The sequence below is a fragment of the Gordionus sp. m RMFG-2023 genome, chromosome 1 (genome assembly GCF_954871325.1).
Source record: "Gordionus sp. m RMFG-2023 chromosome 1, tfGorSpeb1-WG-v2, whole genome shotgun sequence".
In the NCBI taxonomy this organism is placed as follows: Eukaryota; Metazoa; Nematomorpha; class Gordioida; order Chordodea; family Parachordodidae; genus Gordionus; species Gordionus sp. m RMFG-2023.
This window is the reverse complement of record NC_088775.1, coordinates 64,103,834-64,123,254: the sequence shown is the minus strand read 5'-3', so window position 1 is coordinate 64,123,254 and position 19,421 is coordinate 64,103,834. Positions and strand designations below refer to the sequence as shown.

At 26.2% G+C, this 19,421-nt stretch overlaps 1 protein-coding gene across 3 annotated transcripts in view; it reads left to right on the top strand.

Moving 5' to 3' along the window:
- LOC135922625 (exosome RNA helicase MTR4-like) overlaps positions 1-19,421 on the top strand; it is a 68,127-nt gene that overhangs the window by 9,795 nt on the left and 38,911 nt on the right. For all 3 annotated transcript variants that reach the window (XM_065457034.1, XM_065457033.1, XM_065457035.1), the window contains exons 6-17: positions 4,296-4,386; positions 4,924-5,048; positions 9,277-9,375; positions 9,699-9,795; positions 10,487-10,618; positions 10,960-11,150; positions 11,327-11,428; positions 14,139-14,264; positions 14,365-14,515; positions 16,624-16,796; positions 16,985-17,050; positions 18,896-19,219. In XM_065457034.1, coding sequence (XP_065313106.1) covers positions 4,296-4,386; positions 4,924-5,048; positions 9,277-9,375; positions 9,699-9,795; positions 10,487-10,618; positions 10,960-11,150; positions 11,327-11,428; positions 14,139-14,264; positions 14,365-14,515; positions 16,624-16,796; positions 16,985-17,050; positions 18,896-19,219 — 1,677 coding nt within the window. The remainder of the gene's footprint in view (positions 1-4,295; positions 4,387-4,923; positions 5,049-9,276; positions 9,376-9,698; positions 9,796-10,486; positions 10,619-10,959; positions 11,151-11,326; positions 11,429-14,138; positions 14,265-14,364; positions 14,516-16,623; positions 16,797-16,984; positions 17,051-18,895; positions 19,220-19,421) is intronic.

Genomic DNA, 19,421 nt, shown 5'->3' with positions numbered 1-19,421 from the left:
CCTATGAAATCTAATCATAATTTATATTTAATCATGTTATCAATACTTATTTTAACCTATTTTCGTCAAAAATATTCAAAATTAACGATTACGACAATTGTCACATTAAAATATTATCCTTAAAAGGATCATATAAAATAACATAAAAAAGTTTAATATAAATATTTTTAAAAATTATTTCGAAAAAACCACCTCATTTAATAAAAAAAAATAGATAATTTTACAAAAATGATAAAAAAAATTATAAAAGATTTCACATAAAAGATTGTTTATTTATATAATAAAATTTACAATAGAATTCCTCAAAAGATATATTTACAAAGAAGATTGTGAAAATCACTAATAAATTGTATTAAAAAGAATATTACAATAGCAGCATATTATTTTTTTTATTAAAAAAAACATCAAATAAATAAATTTATTTTCATTTCATAATATAAATTAAAATTATTAAATCATATCATGTTTATTTGTTGATAATAATAAATTATTTACATTAAATATAAATGAAATAAATATTTTACTAAAATAAATAAATAATAATTAATGCTAGGCATCGATGCAGAATTTTTGACTAATTTAGTTTTAGCCGATTTTTAGGCTTAGCCGATGCTTAGCCTAATTATGAGCCGATTTTTTCACCTAAAATCTCGGCTAAGCTGTTTTGTAGTCGGTTAAAATTAGCCAATTATGCAACACTACTTATAGTCCAAATTAGATTCCGTTGGTTTCTAAGTTAACCAATAACTTCTCTGCTATAAATTTCATAAATTATCACCTTTGAATAACTATAATAACAACTTCTTTATATCCTTTCTATTATAAATGCTACCACCTTTATAATTCTTTGTTTTTCATTTAAGATAATTATATCCCTACACAATTTTTTATTTTAATCTTAATTTACAAATATATTCCTAAAAATGAGCTAACGTAAAATAATTTCTTACTTTTTTTAATTTTTATCTTTGGAATTTTTGCCTTAGAATGCAGTTTGTAGCATTAAACTGAATTTTTTAAATTGCCCAGAAGGCGTCCTCTCTTCAGCACCACTGCATCCTAACTATTATACCCTTAAAGATATCAAGGGTAAAGCATGATAAATTACCCTTTTAATGAGTGTCGGACTGCATATAATGAATGATAAATACTACATAATTGTATAATAAATATAGTATCAAAATGAAGCATCTTAATATTTTTAGAAAATAAATTAAAAATTTTGGAGGCATATCTTTTGCCCTGAACAAATTTAAAAAATTTATAAAGAAAAATACTCCGATTTTTAATAAAATTTTAATCAAACATTTATTACTATTACCATTGCATATGAGTACAAACAAATTGAGGTGAGCTTCCATAACTTCATAGGTAAGATCGATAAAATACTAACAAAGAAATGAGCTATTTTTAATAATTATAGATAGCATATTTTATATTCTGCCTGTATGATTAACAATGCTTTATGATTTTTTAATAAATGATCTAAAAAGTTCCTGTCGCAATATTTTTAATGCCTTATCTACAGTGGAGGCTTTGGTTTATGTTAAAATTCCAATATAAGTTACATATCTTAGTTTATAAAATCGAAAAGGGCATATCTTGATCAATTTGACATGGATTGACCCAAATATGTAATGCATTAGGAAAGCGTTTCAGCAATGTTTTGTCATTTATTATATCAAATTATATAATTATATAAAAATAATAATTGTTTATAGTTTATTTTTATTCGTCTCATTTGAATATTATTAATATATTCAAACTTGTCTAATTTGCGTAACTACCTATTACCAAAATTTTGAGTCTCAATTCCTATTAAACACTATTGAAAATGTCTATAAATTGGGCAACTATCTAATTTGAAAAGTGGGAAAATTTTTAATTTTTTGTCATTTTGCATAAGACCTCTATAAATTGAACATGTGTTGTTTTTGTAGCATTCATTATATTATAAAATTTTATAATCTTTTTAAAACTATTGATGTCAAATAGTAAAATTAATAAAGAAAACAAATGTTATAAATTATTGTTGATTAAAAAAACATAGGCTATTTAATTTCTAAATTATCATACTCAAAAAAAATGTGCTAAAAAATAATATTTCTAAAGGAACTGTTCACATTCTTAAATGAAAAGAAAATATTATCAAACTCCATGCAAATAAAACATATTGTACTAAATAAACAAACAAAGATAACATTATCATAAATTACTTTTTATTCTTATTTTGTATACAACCATTTTATAAATTTTATACAGTCTTATTTTTATAAGCTTATGTATAAATACATAACTTTAATCATGAATTAAGAATTAATAAAAAAAAAAATTATTTGAAAATTGTTGAACATAATCTCACTTTTTGCTAAATCAAGTATATAACTGATTGTAAAATGTTTTTTTTAAAAAAGTAAAAATTGTTAATAAATTAGACAACTGTCTAAGTTGGGTAAAAAATCTTTGTCTCAATGGTCCTCAAATTAGATAGGTATGACGGCACTTTTTTATTTAAAAAAATCAGTTAAACTTTTTTAAACAATATACTTAGAAAATACAAATAATACAACTCTTTGATTTGTAAATGAATAGAATAAAAATACTAAATTATTCTATTATTTTTTAAGGCTTAATACGAATGTTTATAAATTTCATTATTAATATCGAACATTAATTAATAATTTTAATATTTACAAAATTTTAAATACGACTAACTATTACTCAATAAAATTTGACCACTTTCATTTTTTCCTGCATCATTATTTATAATATTTAAAAAAATATTTGAAGGCATTAATATTTTCAAAGAATTTTTTAGGATATTATAGTACAATCTATTACGTTAGTGTATATATAACATTTTTTTCCTCCTTCCATTTCAGAATTATGACAAGACAAGATTAAAAGTGAGGTGTGTTTCAAAACTACCACATAAAAGCTAATGGTATGATATTTTTAGCAAATTTATCTTTAGTTTTTGTTTTTAAAAAATGCTCCTATAATATCACGTATTTATTCGTTCTTCTGCCTAACCTCGAATAACTCGCGGAAGCATTAATAGTATAAATTTATTAGCTATTTATGCTTACAAAGAAAGAAAATCTCGACCAAAAATTTATAGATCTAGAGTTCGAGATATTATCATTCAATAGCACGGTTACACGATTGTTAAAGAGAGTTACGAGAAAAATTTTATTACCTAGTTCTAGTTAAAATGTTAGTAAAAAATGTCTTAGAAAACTCCGAGATATCTCATGATTATATTTCGACTCTCCAGAATGTTATCACAAAATTCACTCATAATAGAAGGCATCTCAATTCAAATCCGCAAATAATGATTGTTTGATAACAGAATAATACAAAGGCAGATTTACAGATAAATATTCAAAGATGTAACATAAAATAGCACCAGAGACTTGGCAACAATTAAATCTTTTCCTATTATTATAATTCAAATCATTCAACAAACGATGACATCTAAATTTTTAAATTATTATTTATATGTAATTTATTGAAACACGCCCCACTTCCTTATTTCAGGATAATTCTTATATGGCTAAAGGAAAATAAATGTTTTTAAGTTTTTTATATATGAAGGATTGTATACTATAATTTTCGAAAAACTCGTTTAAAATAATTGTCCTTTAAGTGTTTTTTTTATTTTAAAATTATGTGTTAGAAAAATATGGATGTTTTTTGTTTTGGCAGAGTGATATTTACGAGCTATTAAATATTTGGGAATAAAGCTTAAAATATTGTTTGGAAAAATTATTTTTATTATATCCCCGCATTATGAATAGGAGCCAAATATCATTTACATATGAATAATAATTTAAGAACTTTACAAGCATTTGGAGCAAGCAGTATATTTTTTTTTCTTCTCCACTTCGTACAAATTCTTTTAAGAATAAATTTTTTAAATTTCCTATTTAAAAGATTTTGATATTAGAAATATTCTGAAATGGTAATCTCCGTAAAACGTTACAGATACTTTTTAAAATCTTGTTCCTGGTCCTGTTTCTATATTTCCTTAAATGTCTCACTTTTCGGTTTCCGTACATTCCAGATCCCAGGTTTTTAGGGCTTTAATTTTCTAATATTAAAAAATTATAAAACCTTAAAATTCAATTATAAAAAATAATAATTTATAATATGATTATTATATATATTATAGGTGGGCTTGGGAAATTAAATACGAGATGCACACCTAGAATAGAACTAAATAGTGTTATATTTTTAGATTTAAAACCATATCAAAATCTCTTATAATATTTATTCCTTATTTTTTATAATAGATTTTAAGAAGTATGCTATACCGTGGATCAGAGGTAATGAGAGAAGTTGGATGGGTTATATTCGACGAAATACACTACATGAGAGATAAAGGTAATTATGTTTCGAAAATTATATATGCGATAACTAGAAGAGGTCAGTGGAGCGCGACCCTAAAGTGCGTCGAATAAATTTCTAGGACAGGTTGGACAAATTGTTCAAAACATTTTAATGACCCGGGCTAGGCCGAAATTTTGAATATGTTTTTTTAAGCTGATTATTAGAAAATTATTTCGTTTTCCTTCATAAAAAGGTATTACAATTTGGCTGGAAAATTTATGCAAAATATAAAAGCGGGAAAAATGATTACGGGCCGGGCCTCATCGTATTTCAATAATTAGTGCTCCTAATGACGAATATTTTAGATAAATTAAATATTAGAATCTTAGAAATTTGATTGTTATTTTTTGTAATTTTATTTAAAGATATAATGATATTTTTAAGTGTTAATATTTTCATTAAAAAAAATTTGTAATATTTAAAATTTCCGCCATATATTTTTGAGAAAATTACCTAAATTAACAATTAAAAGAGTGCCCTTCTTGTCGGTACTTATACGAATATTTTTTTTAAACATAACATAAAACGAAGAACGTGGAGTAGTTTGGGAAGAAACTATAATTCTCTTGCCCGATAAGGTCCATTACGTGTTTTTGTCAGCGACTATACCTAACGCAACACAATTCGCCGAATGGATTTGTTATTTGCATCATCAAGTAATTTTTTTTAATACTGATATACCTTATGGTAGCCAGAAAAATATAGATTTTCAATCCTGGCCCCATACAAACTAAGATATTGGCTGCTAAAGTGATAAACTTGACCAAAAATGAAACATTTAAATAGAAAATATATTTGAATTTATTTAATTTTTAAAAATCATTTAAAGTGCTCTAGGTAAGCTTAAATTTTTTGGATTCCATATCATTTCTTAAAAATATTTTTTTAAAAACTGAATGTTGAAGACCGAAAGCGCGAAAATTGTCATTATAGGCTCAGACAAAAAGGAAAGAGCCAAGAAAAAGCTTATTCCCGAGAACTGCATTTTAATTTAATTACTTTAAGGATGGGAGATGGCTGATTTTATATTTAATTTTTTTAATTTATAAGGTAGAAAAAGATTGAAGAAATCATTTTTTGAAGTTTGATCGGTTTTGTTTAACGTGGGAGGAAAGTATGGATAGAATAGACATTAGGTTTATTTTAGGTATTTTCGCTTGACTTGAAATTTCTTTATAGATAGATCTCTTCTTGTTCAGTCTTGATAATTGCTTCATTTTTACATTAAATCTGATACATTCTTTATTGCTCTAGAACCAGAGAGTTTTGTAATTTCTATAAGCTTTCCGTTAAAGGAATAAAGCCAGGTCAGAGCATAGTGTTCCAGGTTTTGATTTACATTTTTAATGATATAAGCAATAAATTGTAACTTTTTTAACGTAACGGGCATAGTGCCTGTATATCATCCATAACCTGTCATTCTATATAATTCTTGGGTAATAAACGTCAGATATAATTTTCAGATAGAAAAGCCTTGCTTGCATTTTGGATTTTAATATTCAGCTCCTCTATGCTTTGCCCATTGTTATTCAGGGAAGCACCAAGGTATTTTATGAAACCACCATTTATTGTCGCTTAGCTACCTGAAAGAATCGTAGTTTTGTTTAAGTTGACAGCAAGTCTAAGACTGCCTGATTTAAGAACGTAATTAGATTATACGTTTTCTCAAGGTTTTTGGTAATTCTGACTATACTTTGTACGAAATTTTGTTTTCTAAGTGATAATTGAAATGGTTGGGGCCACGACCGTGTGAAGTCCAACTATAGGGGAGGGGGAGGGATCGATGGGGTTCAATGGTCCGGGATTGTCGGTGAGTGGGACCGGAGGACCTGATTTAGCGGGCATTTTGGTCATCGTACATAGCACTAATCGCGGTAGTCATCGTATAGAATATAGTAAACAACATATTTAACTCACGGATACATAGGAAAATTAGACTTTATTCAATTAAAAATTTTCTTCCAAGTTTAAATCCAAGAGAATAAGAAAATTCATTCCAATTATGTACAATCAATTTCGATAAAAAAAAGCATAATTAATGATCCAGATTACATATATTACACCTCTTATATATTGAAAATTCTTTGACAACTTTTGTTTTTGTCTACAAAAAAAACAAATGAAGTATTTTTCTAAAGATTTTATACATTTTGGCCATCTTTAATGGCTAGGACCAGTTTCAAGTGAATAAAATATAATAACAAGGTTTTAAAATTTGCAATATCGTATAAAAAAAGTAAAGAATGATGATGGACAAAGAGGATAAAATATGACAAACGGGAGACTTTGAAAGAAGTACTTTTAAAAGATTTTTACGTGAAGAAAATATCATAACAAGGTATTGTAAAGTCGTATAAAAAATGTGTATAAAAAATGTGTATAAAAAAATATATATATAAACAACGGGGTTTCATTTAAACACAATACTAATTGTTGCTTGACTTCAATTTCCGAAGATCTACAGCAGCCAGTGTATCCTTCATTACTTTATTTATGATTAAGTTGAATAGGATCGGTAAAAGGGCACACCTTTGTTTGTCACCTTTTTTTATTCTAAAAAGTGGGGACATCTTGTTGTTCAGTTTAAAGGAATAAAATAGATTATATTAGTTTTTAGAATTTTAATTATATTGGCTTTTATGCCCAACTCCATAGAATGCACTCAAGGCGTCATGGGATGCTGTCGAAAGGTCTTTTGAAGACAATGAAGGTAAAGAGTCACATTTCTGAATTACGATTTTTGGTGCTAGGATTGGTTCCAATATCTTCTTGCCGGGGCGATATGCACAGATATAATTTGGAGAATAGATTTTGCGAAATTTTAATAAGACCATAAAATCTTTGTTGCAACGGATATGAGAGCTATGGTCATAGAGTCGTTATATTTAGTTGAGTCCTTTATGACCGAAGGGGATGCCTTTAGATACTCCCCCGTGATGTTTCTAGGCCCGGAGCCTTATTGTTCCTCAGTGTTTTATCTTTAAATTGTAGAAATTTGCAGGGGATCTGGGGAGGGGTGGGGTTCTAATATTACTAAGGTTCCTTGAGTTGAGGATGCACATATAGGGGTCTAGCCATATAACTGCTTGCTCATCAGGGTCTGTTATTATTCTGTTGTTCTCTAAACAGATTGTGGAGAGTTCCTTGAACGTGCTAGGTCTACAATTTTAGTTTGTTGAATGCATAATAAATTATATTTTACTTCATATCAATATCTATTTTTGTTGCTTTCCTATTATATCCTTCTATATCATTTTGATCTTTGAATCCCTAGCACCTTCAAAAAACTCTTCACAATCTGTTTAGGGAACAACTGAATAATAACAACCTGATGAGTAATCATTACTATGGCTAACCACTCTAGTAGCGTTAGAACCTCATATCCCCCCCTCCCGATCCCCTGTAAACAAAAATAAAAATAGATGGGTTTGGGTTCGGTTCAGGGAAATATTTTTGAACCCGGGTTTGGTTCCGGGTTAAGCTTGGATTAAAAATTTTTGAATTGATAAAATAATAATTAAATAACTAGACCTAAATTTGGTATAAAAAATAAATTTTTATTTTATTTATAGGCAAAATATAGTTAAAATACAAAGCATAGTCATTTATAATTTTAAAAATTTAATGACATATTTCTTTAAATTAACAATATCCAATATAATAATTTTTACTTTGACTTGTTCACTTTCATTTTCCTCTAATTAATAATCATTGAGAATAAGTTAAAAATTAAAAATAAATGGTGTAAATGAATTTAATTGTCACTCCAATAGAAATCTGAGAATAAATTTTAAAAAATTTAAAAATGGCGTAAATGAATTAAGTCGTTTAAAATTTATTAACACTCCACTTAATTGGAAATTTAAAAATATTATATAATCTCAATTAAATTATTTATATTTGTATTTACAGTTAAAATATCTTAATATATGATTTTAAAGAATATACTGAGCCCGGTTGAACCTGGGTTCAAATAAAATTCATGGATTTGGTTAGGGGTTTTGAAAATTTTATAAACAGGGTTCGGTTTGGGTTCAGAATTTTTCCCCAAAAACCCGGGTTTTCTTCTCTTGGTTCGGTTCGAATCCCTGCCTGTAAATTTCTCCACTACAGAGATATTCTTAGCTCTAAAGAAACAGGAGTCATAAAGCTTTGGGTCTAGGCAACATCACAGGGGAACATCTAAAAGCAGCCGCATCGGTTTATGGAATATGTTATTAATTATTCCATAATTATCTGATATTGTTTTTACAATTTAGAAATAAAAACCATACAAAATTATTTAAAATTAAAAATAACCAATCAATAATTTTTAAAATTATAAATAAAAACCAAAATATTTTAAAAACTTAAAAACAAATACTAAACAAAATTAAAGAAATAAGTTGAATTTCTTTATTTTATTATAAAACATGAATAAGATAACAAATTAAATAATATATATAGATTTTTATAAAATAAATAAATACTGTTTCAAAAATCATTATACTTATTTATATAACAATTAGGGTTTCTCTCCTTTCAAAATTTTCTTATAACATTACTATACGATTCTGAAAATTATATGTTCATTTCCTATCGATACCTGTCCGATCCTTTCAAACTCAATTTTTTTCATGAAATTAAATATAGTAAAAATTATAAATTGATTTGCTCTTATATAAATTTTAATGTTTCACTTCAAATGAATACCTTAGCTTTTAATTCGTAATTGATATATAAAATTTTCATATTCATGAAAATTCATAACTTTGAAGGCAGCCCATATTTATGAATCTGGGAAGTATTGAGTAGTAAAATTATCATAAATTAGTTAAAAAGTTATAATTTTCAATATATATTTTTAAATTTATTTATAAATTATTTTTTGCATCAACCAAACAGCCTTGCCACGTTGTTTATACTGATTACAGGCCTACGCCCCTACAACATTACGTTTTTCCAGCTAACGGCGATTGTCTATACTTAGTCGTTGATGAGAATGTAAGTTCCAAATTGTTTATATCATTTAAATAAGGAAATCGAATGATATACTTATGCCCCCACCCATTTAAAAAAGAATTATTTATGGTGATCTGCGTGAATCTACTGTGTATAGTTCTGATACTATATTTTCTTTTTAAAGTTGCACCAGGTTAGACGAACTTAAACGTTGTTGAATATATTTCTATAAAAATGGCTGGCAGGGAATTTTTAAAGTAATTGTCATGTGGCTAATTTTTATAACATGCTGGACCCTTTAAATCCGATACACCCAGAGAAATTAATAGTAATAATATATCTGATTCGTTATTATCTTAATAAAGGGTGATTTCAATGAAGGAAATTTTTCATCCGCCATGACGGCTTTGAGAGACACTGGTGATAACGACGATAGGGGCAGAAAAGGTGGATCTAATAAAAGTTATATTATACATTTATTTATATATTCATATTAAAGTTTAAATATATCAAATGTTTTTTTTACATTTCAATATGTAACAATAATATCGCGCAATATTTTTTGCGAGTCTTAGATCTAAAATATCTGTAACATATTTGCCATCACTCATCTTTTAATTATACAGTGCTACGCAGATTTAATTTAAAACATCCATATTTTTAATTCTTTTGTAAATAAAATTATGTAATTTGTAAAAATTGATAAGAATATATAAATGTTTTTTTAACAATTTTTTGCAAGTCAAATAATTTTATTGTCAAATAAATTAAAAAATATGGAAATGTTTTGAATTAAATGTGCATAACATTGTATTAAACTTATAAAAAATTAATCGAATAACAAATAAATGTTATCATTATTATTACAGTGGCGTTGCTAGCCCTAATCTAGGCATTTAAACAGTAAAAAGTAAATTATTTAGGCAAAAATGCTAGTTACTCTGTAAAAATTATTTTAGGCATGCTTAAATTAAGTTTAAGTATAGTAGAAGCAATCTCTCCTTAGCATATCTTAACATATATTAAGCTTTCGTACATCTATTTATTTTGTTAAGAACTATTCATGGATATTATAAGCTTAAGAAAATTCTTATATGAAAAATGGTATAAATGTTTATGATTTACATCAATTGCTAAATTATAATATATAAAGATGAAAACGATGTCTTCAAATTGATCAAGATGATTATGGAAAGAGATTTTCAACCCGTTATAGTATTTAGTTTTAGTCGAAAAGAATGCGAGTTTCACGCTTTACAAGTCTCTAAAATGGATTTCAATACAAGTTTTGGGGATTCATATTACATAAAATGATAAAATATGGGATTTTTTTTGAACATACATCTTTAGCCCTACAGTGTAAAGATTGGTAAGTTGAAGTTAATCAAACTTCCATTTTAAAACTTTTATATCGCTCCTGGCTTTAATATTTTAAACATTTATATTAAGTTAACCTTAAATTAATTATAGTACAGAAATTTATTAGATTTAGTGTCAAATAAAATTTTATGATGATATTTTTGCATCGATCAAAGTTAACTTTAATCATAATCCTAGCTATAAATAACCCATAAAAAGAAATAGCATATATTTGTATACATTTTATTAAATTCTATATTTTCGCAGTCGAAGAAAAAGCATTAGTGGAAGAGGTTTTTAACAACGCGATCGATATTTTATCTGACGACGATAAGAAGTTGCCTCAAATCAACCATCTTTTACCGATCTTAAAAAAGGGGGTAGGCATTCATCATTCCGGTCTTCTCCCCATAATCAAGGAGACTATCGAAATACTATTTTCCGAGGGGTTAATTAAGGTTTTAAAAATAATTTAAAGCATAAAAAGTTTATAACGGATTTGGGTGAATATCATTATTGTAAAAAATAAATATTATACGAATACAGTTTTAAATTATAAAAAAAGATAAAGAATAAAAATATATTATTGCTCATAAATTACTCTACTAATATTTTAATAATGAAAAAAACTTAGGCGTTATTTGCGACTGAAACGTTTTCTATGGGTTTGAACATGCCTGCTAGGACGGTATTATTCACAAGTTGCAGGAAATATGATGGAACAGATAACAGATGGGTTTATCTACTTTAATAACAAAATAATTTTAAAAAAGTATTAAATAATTTTCTGATTTTTTCCTTAAAAAAGCATCTTTTTTCGGTTTCTGAATGTATTAAAAAATATTATCGAATTTTTTTGGGGGGTAACCATGCTCTTCTTATAAAAAGTTTACTCTATGTAATCATAAAAATTAGTTGATAAAAAACTTGCACTTAAAAATCATAATATTATAATATCCATTGTAAGTTTCCAATATTTTTAGATTTATTTCAAATTATATTACAAATGTTGGGATTTAAATAAATAATTCTGACGAAATTTTGTTCTAAACATAAATTTCCAGAAACCTTCTCGTCCTTTCATTAATACATTACCTTCCTAAAAAATTACATTGAATAATGAGATATTCATAGAAAACAATAATTTAGTTTTTATTTGTATGAATCAAATATTTATACTATTTGTATTTGTGTGATTCGAATAATTCATTATTCCTATTTGTAAATATCTGAAATGCAGAGCCTGGCCCGGATTTAAGTTTTATTTTCTAGCTTGGCCAGAAAATTTTCCTGGGCCAGCCCAATATATATTTTTGATTTATGGCCCAATCGGAAATTTTTATTATCTTTAATAATTACAGGGTTGGCAAGTCAGTCAATTGACAGAAGGAGTATTTGACCTGGTCAAATACGGTCAATTAATCTAAAATGTTATTGGTGAAAAACTATATTGATTAATTAACTAATATGTATTTAAAGCATGTTTATCAATCTAATTTATTTGCAAATTATTTAAAAACATATTTAAATCATCAAAGCATCGATTTAATTATAATTTTATAAAATATAAAATTTTCATATTAAAATATTAGAATTTCAATTTGAAATATAAAAAAATGATTTTTTCCCATTATTAATTTGATTAGATTTAAATATATATAATATAATTATTTTACTTAAGCATGATTTGAGAAAATTACTAATTGCCGATTTATATTACATTATGTACAATTAATCAAACAAGATGGGCATCATCAATAAAATGTAATACGCAAATACAAATATGCAAGAAAGCAGCTGTTTTAATAAGTTGGATATTTGTCCAAGAGAAATTACCAATAATATTTAAAGATATTTTTTACAAAAAATTTAAAATTTTATACTATTCATAAACATTTAGCTATCTTATAGACCTTGGCTCACGTAAAAAACAAGATACTTAATTTAGATAACATATAATACAATCATGTCCATAATTTTATAATTTACCAATCTTAAGAAAAAATATTAAAGATACGTTTGAAAAAGAAAACAATCTAAATACATGTGCTCACTCTGCACTGCGATTATTTGTTGGATCCCCAATATAAAAGGGCATCTTACTTGAGTTTGATGAAGCATATGATATAATACAAAAATTAGTCGTATTACAAAGTGATGATCATCAAAATATTTTAAGTTATATCATAAATTTCAGAATTAAATGCGGTGGTATATTTAATAGCCAAAATATATGGAAATCAGTAACTGTCATAAAAACTAATAGATTTCGGGATCAAGTTACTTGGGCTTTGTTCACCTTTAATATTAAGAGAAGTGTCTAAAAAATCAGATTTAAGATATCGACAACCAGCAAATTGATATTAGGAGTATATCATAACCTAAGATTGATTAAAAAGGCTCTGCCATGGAGAGCGAAACATTAATTATAGAATTTAGAAAAATAATTTAATATTTTTACTATTATATATAAAATGGAATTAATATTGTTTTAAAAAACATTTATTTGATTTGACAATATTTGACCGGTTAAATATTGGTCAATTGACCGAATCTTATTTGACATGTCAAATGCACAACCCTGAATAATTATTGTATTTTGTAAATTGTTTCAAAGGGAAATTGGAAAGATGAGTAACCCTCCATTATATTCCCTCCAACTAGCTATTTTCAATCAGCGGGGTTTTAATTCGTTCACAGGTTTTAATTCGTCCACATATACTATGGGTGGGTGTGGACCGGCGGTTAAAAATGTAAGCCCAAGGTGGGTGTGCTAATAATATTTTAAACAATGGGCCAAGAAATAAAAAGAAATTTTAAGCAAAATTACCAGGATGGGCTTATATTTTATAAATTTCAAATAATTTTTAAACATTTGCGGGTGGAAGAGTTTTACAAATTTGATAAATATGCGGGCGTATAAATTTTATCATGAACAGTGATGGGTAAGTTTAAAAAATTTAAAACAATGGGTGGACATTCGGGTTAAATTTGATATAATTTTAATTTAATAAATCGGGCCAGCCTGGATTTTGTATAAACAAATTTTAGGCCTAGTCCAGGCTTATTCTTTGATAGAATTTTATTTTGTGCAAATAATTTTAATTATTTATATATTTTTTAAAATTATTTGATTCAAATGTACGAATAATGAATAGTTATTCAATAGGTCTATTTAATAATTAGTACCCTTATCTGTTTCTAATAATATTTCCTATATTTATTTAACAAGAACTTGACAATATTGACACGATCTTTCTTTAATCTCATATTAATATTGTCCTGATGGAAAATATATATTTATAACAACTCACAAAAAAATTTAAGTAATGAATTTCAAATAAATTAAATTGACGATTTTTTGAATAAATGTTTGATATAAAACTATCTAAATTACAACACTACTCGTTTACAATACTGTTTTTTTTAAAATGAACATCTTAAAGATATCGTCAGGAGAATACATACAAATGAGTGGAAGAGCCGGAAGGAGAGGGATTGACGACAAGGGTATCATTATACTCATGATTGATCAAAGAATGGGCTCTGTTATAGGCAAAGATATCATCAAAGTTTTGTACACAAAAACTATATTAGTTTCTAAATTTTAATTATATAATTTTTTTTTTAGTTATTTTTTTCAACTTTTCTACAGAATTATTTTTGTAATAGGGTAAAGCAGATCCCTTAAACAGCGCGTTTCATTTGACATATAATATGGTTTTAAACCTACTGAGAGTTGAAGGAATAAATCCTGAATATATGCTGGAGAAAAGTTTTCATCAATTCCAAAATTATTCCGCTATTCCTTCTCTCAAAGAAAGTAATTAATAATACAATACCTTTATTTGATTTGTTATTATATATCTTGTTAACAATTTACATTAATCTTTTTTAAATCGTATTACAATAATAAGTGCTCTTTTTGCGTCTAGCTGTAGTCTTGATAATTTTATAATTTAATAGCGGCAGCATAAAAAGGTAATATAGACCTGTAGCATCTTTGTAAAAACTCATATAAGATTGATTTGTAACGATGAAATGAAAATCATTATTATAGATTTTTTTACCTTCGAGTGCTAGGATTGAGTGATTGTTTAGTAAGGCACAAAGTGTATACTAATATTTACGCTTTATCTATCCTATAAGGGAAGAAAGTGGCGTCACTAGGGTGGAGGCACAGGACCTCGGGCCCCCTGAAAAATTTGAAGAGCATTCAAAAAATTTTGAAAATAGAAAATAATTTTAAAAAATTTTTTGAGCCCCCCTGAGATTGTAAAGGCTTAGTAATGCCCCTGGAAGAAAGTCCAAATTATAATAGGTTCCTTGAGATGAGCTGTCTAAATATTGGGAAACTTCCCATTTTTCTAAATAGAAGGAATGTTTTTATTTTTTCTAACAAGTTTAATTTTTAAAATTTTCTTAATTTTTTCACCTTCATCTTAAATGGTAAAAAGTATTTATAAGATAATTTTATTTATAGAAATGGGAAAAGAAACTCGAAATTATAAGGTGGGAATTTATCTCTAGAATATTTTTAGGGATGGTCCAACTCCAAATCCTCCTTATTCATCACCCCGTATCCTTTTATGAATGAAATATTTAAAAATTTGTCTATTCTATATAAAATAATTATAAAACCATCAATATCTTGGCATCTAAGATAATTACCAAAATAACGAGTATCATTCAACCGAGAAATTTTGAAAATCATATAATTATTTTAAAGATGTACTGAAATATTTTTCCGGTACTTGGTCAACCCGGCCCAAGAATCCTTCATAGAATGGGCCAGATTTTAATTTTTAATATATGACGCTAACAGGTTATAAACCATATATTATTTAAAACAGTTTATGGGGTTGACTTAAAAAACTATCTACACAAAAATCCTAAGGGCCTCCTAGCTCCATTCGATTTTCGTTTTTAATTCTGAATTCTTTTCAGAATGCCCTGATAACATTTTTTGGTTTTTAAAAATAGATTCTGACATCAGATTATAAAATCTTTAAAATACTCTTCGAGCTATATTTATTTTTAAATCTGAAAATCACTATTCAGTGATATTATAAATTCTTAAAAGTAATAAACGAGTCAGGACACAGTTAATGAGTTTGTTTCCTTAATAATAAATGACAAAAAGAATTAATATTTATATTTTTATTATTACAACTATTTATAGTGCTTTTAAAAGTAAGCGGTTACATTTTGCATTAAATTAACAATATTGATACTTTTGAGATGTAACTAATTGCATTTTTTGGAATATAAAACCACAAAAGTATCTAGTTTATTACTTTTCAATATACTTTTTCTAAATATTTATATATCATTCATTATCTTTATATGCTGATTTCCCAAATTTAACATTACTGTTTATTAAATATAATGTCACACCTATATCATGTGCTCCTAAATAAAGATTTATTAAGCCCAACTCTTTTGAAAAATAAATATTATATATCATTCTTTTTCAGTGCAAATAAATATTACAATGTAGTATGTTTTTTCCGTAAAATTATTTCTTTTGTATCTTCATTTAAATTCTTTTGATTAAAATTTGTAAACCCGTAATAATTTTCTACGCGGAAAAAAATTATATAAAGTAACTTGAAATGTGACTCATTACTATTGAAATATAACTAGTTACTAGTCACCCTTTTAATAACGTGTAACTTGTAATTATGCTTGCTTAGTTAATTTTCAAAAGTAACTAAATAATTTTTATCACTTTTTAAAATTTTAACAAAAAGAATATTCCCCAAATTCTGTATTCAAAGAATATTGTTTCTTTTTTGAAAACACGATTTAAATTAAAATATGCCTTATATTCTTGTATGTAAATAGAAAATTTAACTTGGATCTTAATATATAAATTTTCTTACATTTTCTTTTCTCATTTTTATAATTATATTTTTTTCATCTTCGTAGAAATGATTGCATTAGACAAAGAATTAGAATCTTTGGACATCGATAATGAAAGTGAAATATCAAAGTTTTATAAACTAAGGGTCAAGTTAGAAGAGTTGAATCGAGATCTGAGAACAATCATTACTAAGCCTGAATACATTTTACAATATTTACAACCCGGACGAATGGTTAAGGTAATTTATTCATACTCTTCATTTATACCAAAGACTTACTTTGTATAATAAGAGAGAGAAAGGAAGGAACGAAGGAAGAAAAAAAAAGATCAAACTAATTATTGCATAATATTTTATTAGTCTAAATGTATTAGGTATTCATTTATCACCACTAAATTGTAATTTAATAGATAATATATAAATTTTAGATCAAAAACAATGATGATGAGTTTGATTGGGGTATCGTGGTTAACTTTTACAGGAGAGCAAAGAAAGTATTATTTTTATTTTATTGCTCTTGATTATAGTTTTGATAATGAGATAACCGCTAGTAGTTAGCTAAATTTTTAAAAACCTCGAGTTGTTAGATTTTGGTCAAATATAAACCTTTTTTTAAGCCGCCTAAAACGGATAAAAATAGAGCGATTGTCCACAACTATATCTTAATATATTATTTAGTAATTGTTTTTCATCTTAAAATACGATATATTTCTCGAAATATTTATTCTGACAAATAATTTTTTTTTAATCGACGAGCAAAGAAATACATAAAAATTTTATTCGTAAATTCCCAGGCTTAAAGCTTTATAAAATCAAATTAAATCTCATTTCTTGAATTTAAAAAAAAAATTGATTATTTTACATTAAAAAATCAATGATTTTATACATCTTGATTTTACAGGTCCATTGACTTAAATACTCTCTGTTAGTGTGTTCTGAGTTCTGACTCACTAAAATCATATTTTAATAAAGTAATAGCAAAATAATTATTTCTATAATATTTAATGTTTGTTTCTTTACATCTAGATCATTAGAGAGATAAATATAATGAGAAGCCCATCTATAAGTTAAAATATTTCCAAAATCAGAATTTATACATGGTATTCCTCAATGTTTTATATTCCTAACTACCCTTGTAACCATGCAATTAAAATCATTTCATTTCATAATAGAGCCCATCTTTTCAAATCGTATATTTACTTTATTTGTATACTAAAAATATGTAGATTATTTCAAAGATATCACCAAATAAGATTTAAAATTTACTAATAAATTCAAATGGAAAAATCCGATTTTTTTTACTTAAAAACAATTATTAAAAAACACTGCTCTAAAAGAACATTATAGGAGTATAGGAGAGAAAAAATTAATAAAATAATTGACTCGAAAGGGGAATAAATATATAAAAATATGGGGAAAGAGGAGTGGATGCTAAGAAAATTCTTCATTGTAAATATTCTTGCTAACGTCAACCCCGTCACAAAGCGATTAACAATAGCATTCTAAATGCTTTCAATCTACCCAAAAACCGCCTTTTGGGTGATAGTTTTAGCAGACCTGATGATGCACTGATTCAATGTTCCAAACAAATATTGACCTATAAATTACCTATTCTTTGTAAACTTCCGCGATGAGATCAAATAGCTAGGGGAAAAAATAATTACAACTACTGGATCCCAGTGAAGACTATTATCCTCAGCAAAAGATCTGTTTAGTCCCTTTTCTAGCCCATTATTTTTTTTATAATATATCATAGAATTTATAAAATATTTGTGACCCTTCTCTTATATTCTATAATAATGCTACAAGTGTATCTAATAAAACAAAATAATAATATTATAAAAAAAATTTTTTTTTTAATTAACATTTTAATACGTTTTTTAAATGTATTTCCGTTTAAAAAAAATTAGTGAAAGTTTTTTTGCTATTCGCCATTATATTATTGGATAGGTAAATTATATTGATCCGCTGATTACCGATTTAAAATAAAAGTTTAAGCCGATCCTATATTGTTATATCTTTATGATAAATTAATGAAGGTTTTAGTAGTTTTAAAAGAGAGATTTGTGAAATAATTATTTATGGTTTTACTTCACGCTAATATTATCTCCCAAATGCATCTTGCATAATTGAATGAGCGAAACTGATAAGTAGAGCAGGTAAAAACAAGGATTTAAATCATTTTTTGTTTTTGAAATAAATTTTTTTAAAAAATTACTTTTTCTAAGATTAATTGTTGGAGTCTAATAAATACAATAAATTGGATTTGATTTGGAAATTTAGTTACTCGATAAAAGCTTTTTGTGTGAAATTAAATTTTTTAACATTTTATAATATAGACATCCTCGAAATTATCATCAGGTAATACTTACCCATCCATTTTATCTAGCCCGGTTGGTCCAAATAATAGTGAAGATTTATCGATGAATATGAGCGATCTCTCTAACAAATTTGATTACATAGTCGACGTTTTGGTGAATATTCTCAAACAAAATCCGAATAACAGATGCAGTAAAGACATCAAACCCGCGATAAACACTGAACGAAGTAACGCTTCTAATACTCAAAACAACGATACAAACGCGAAAACTAACGGGACGGTGCCCAAAAGCAAAAAATTTGACACCAAAAATAGTGGTCATGACGATGCCAATGAAATGATTGTAATATTTTCATAAAAATATTAATATAATCGATTTAACCTTCAGTGCTAATGTGGAAAAAATTGACCCCATATTTACACATCTCACACACATATAATTAACCTAAATAAATTCATCGCAAAATTTAAACAAAATATCCATTATTTAACAAATGTGGAAAACCCATCTGCATATTCATTTATGATCAATATTTTTAGATATG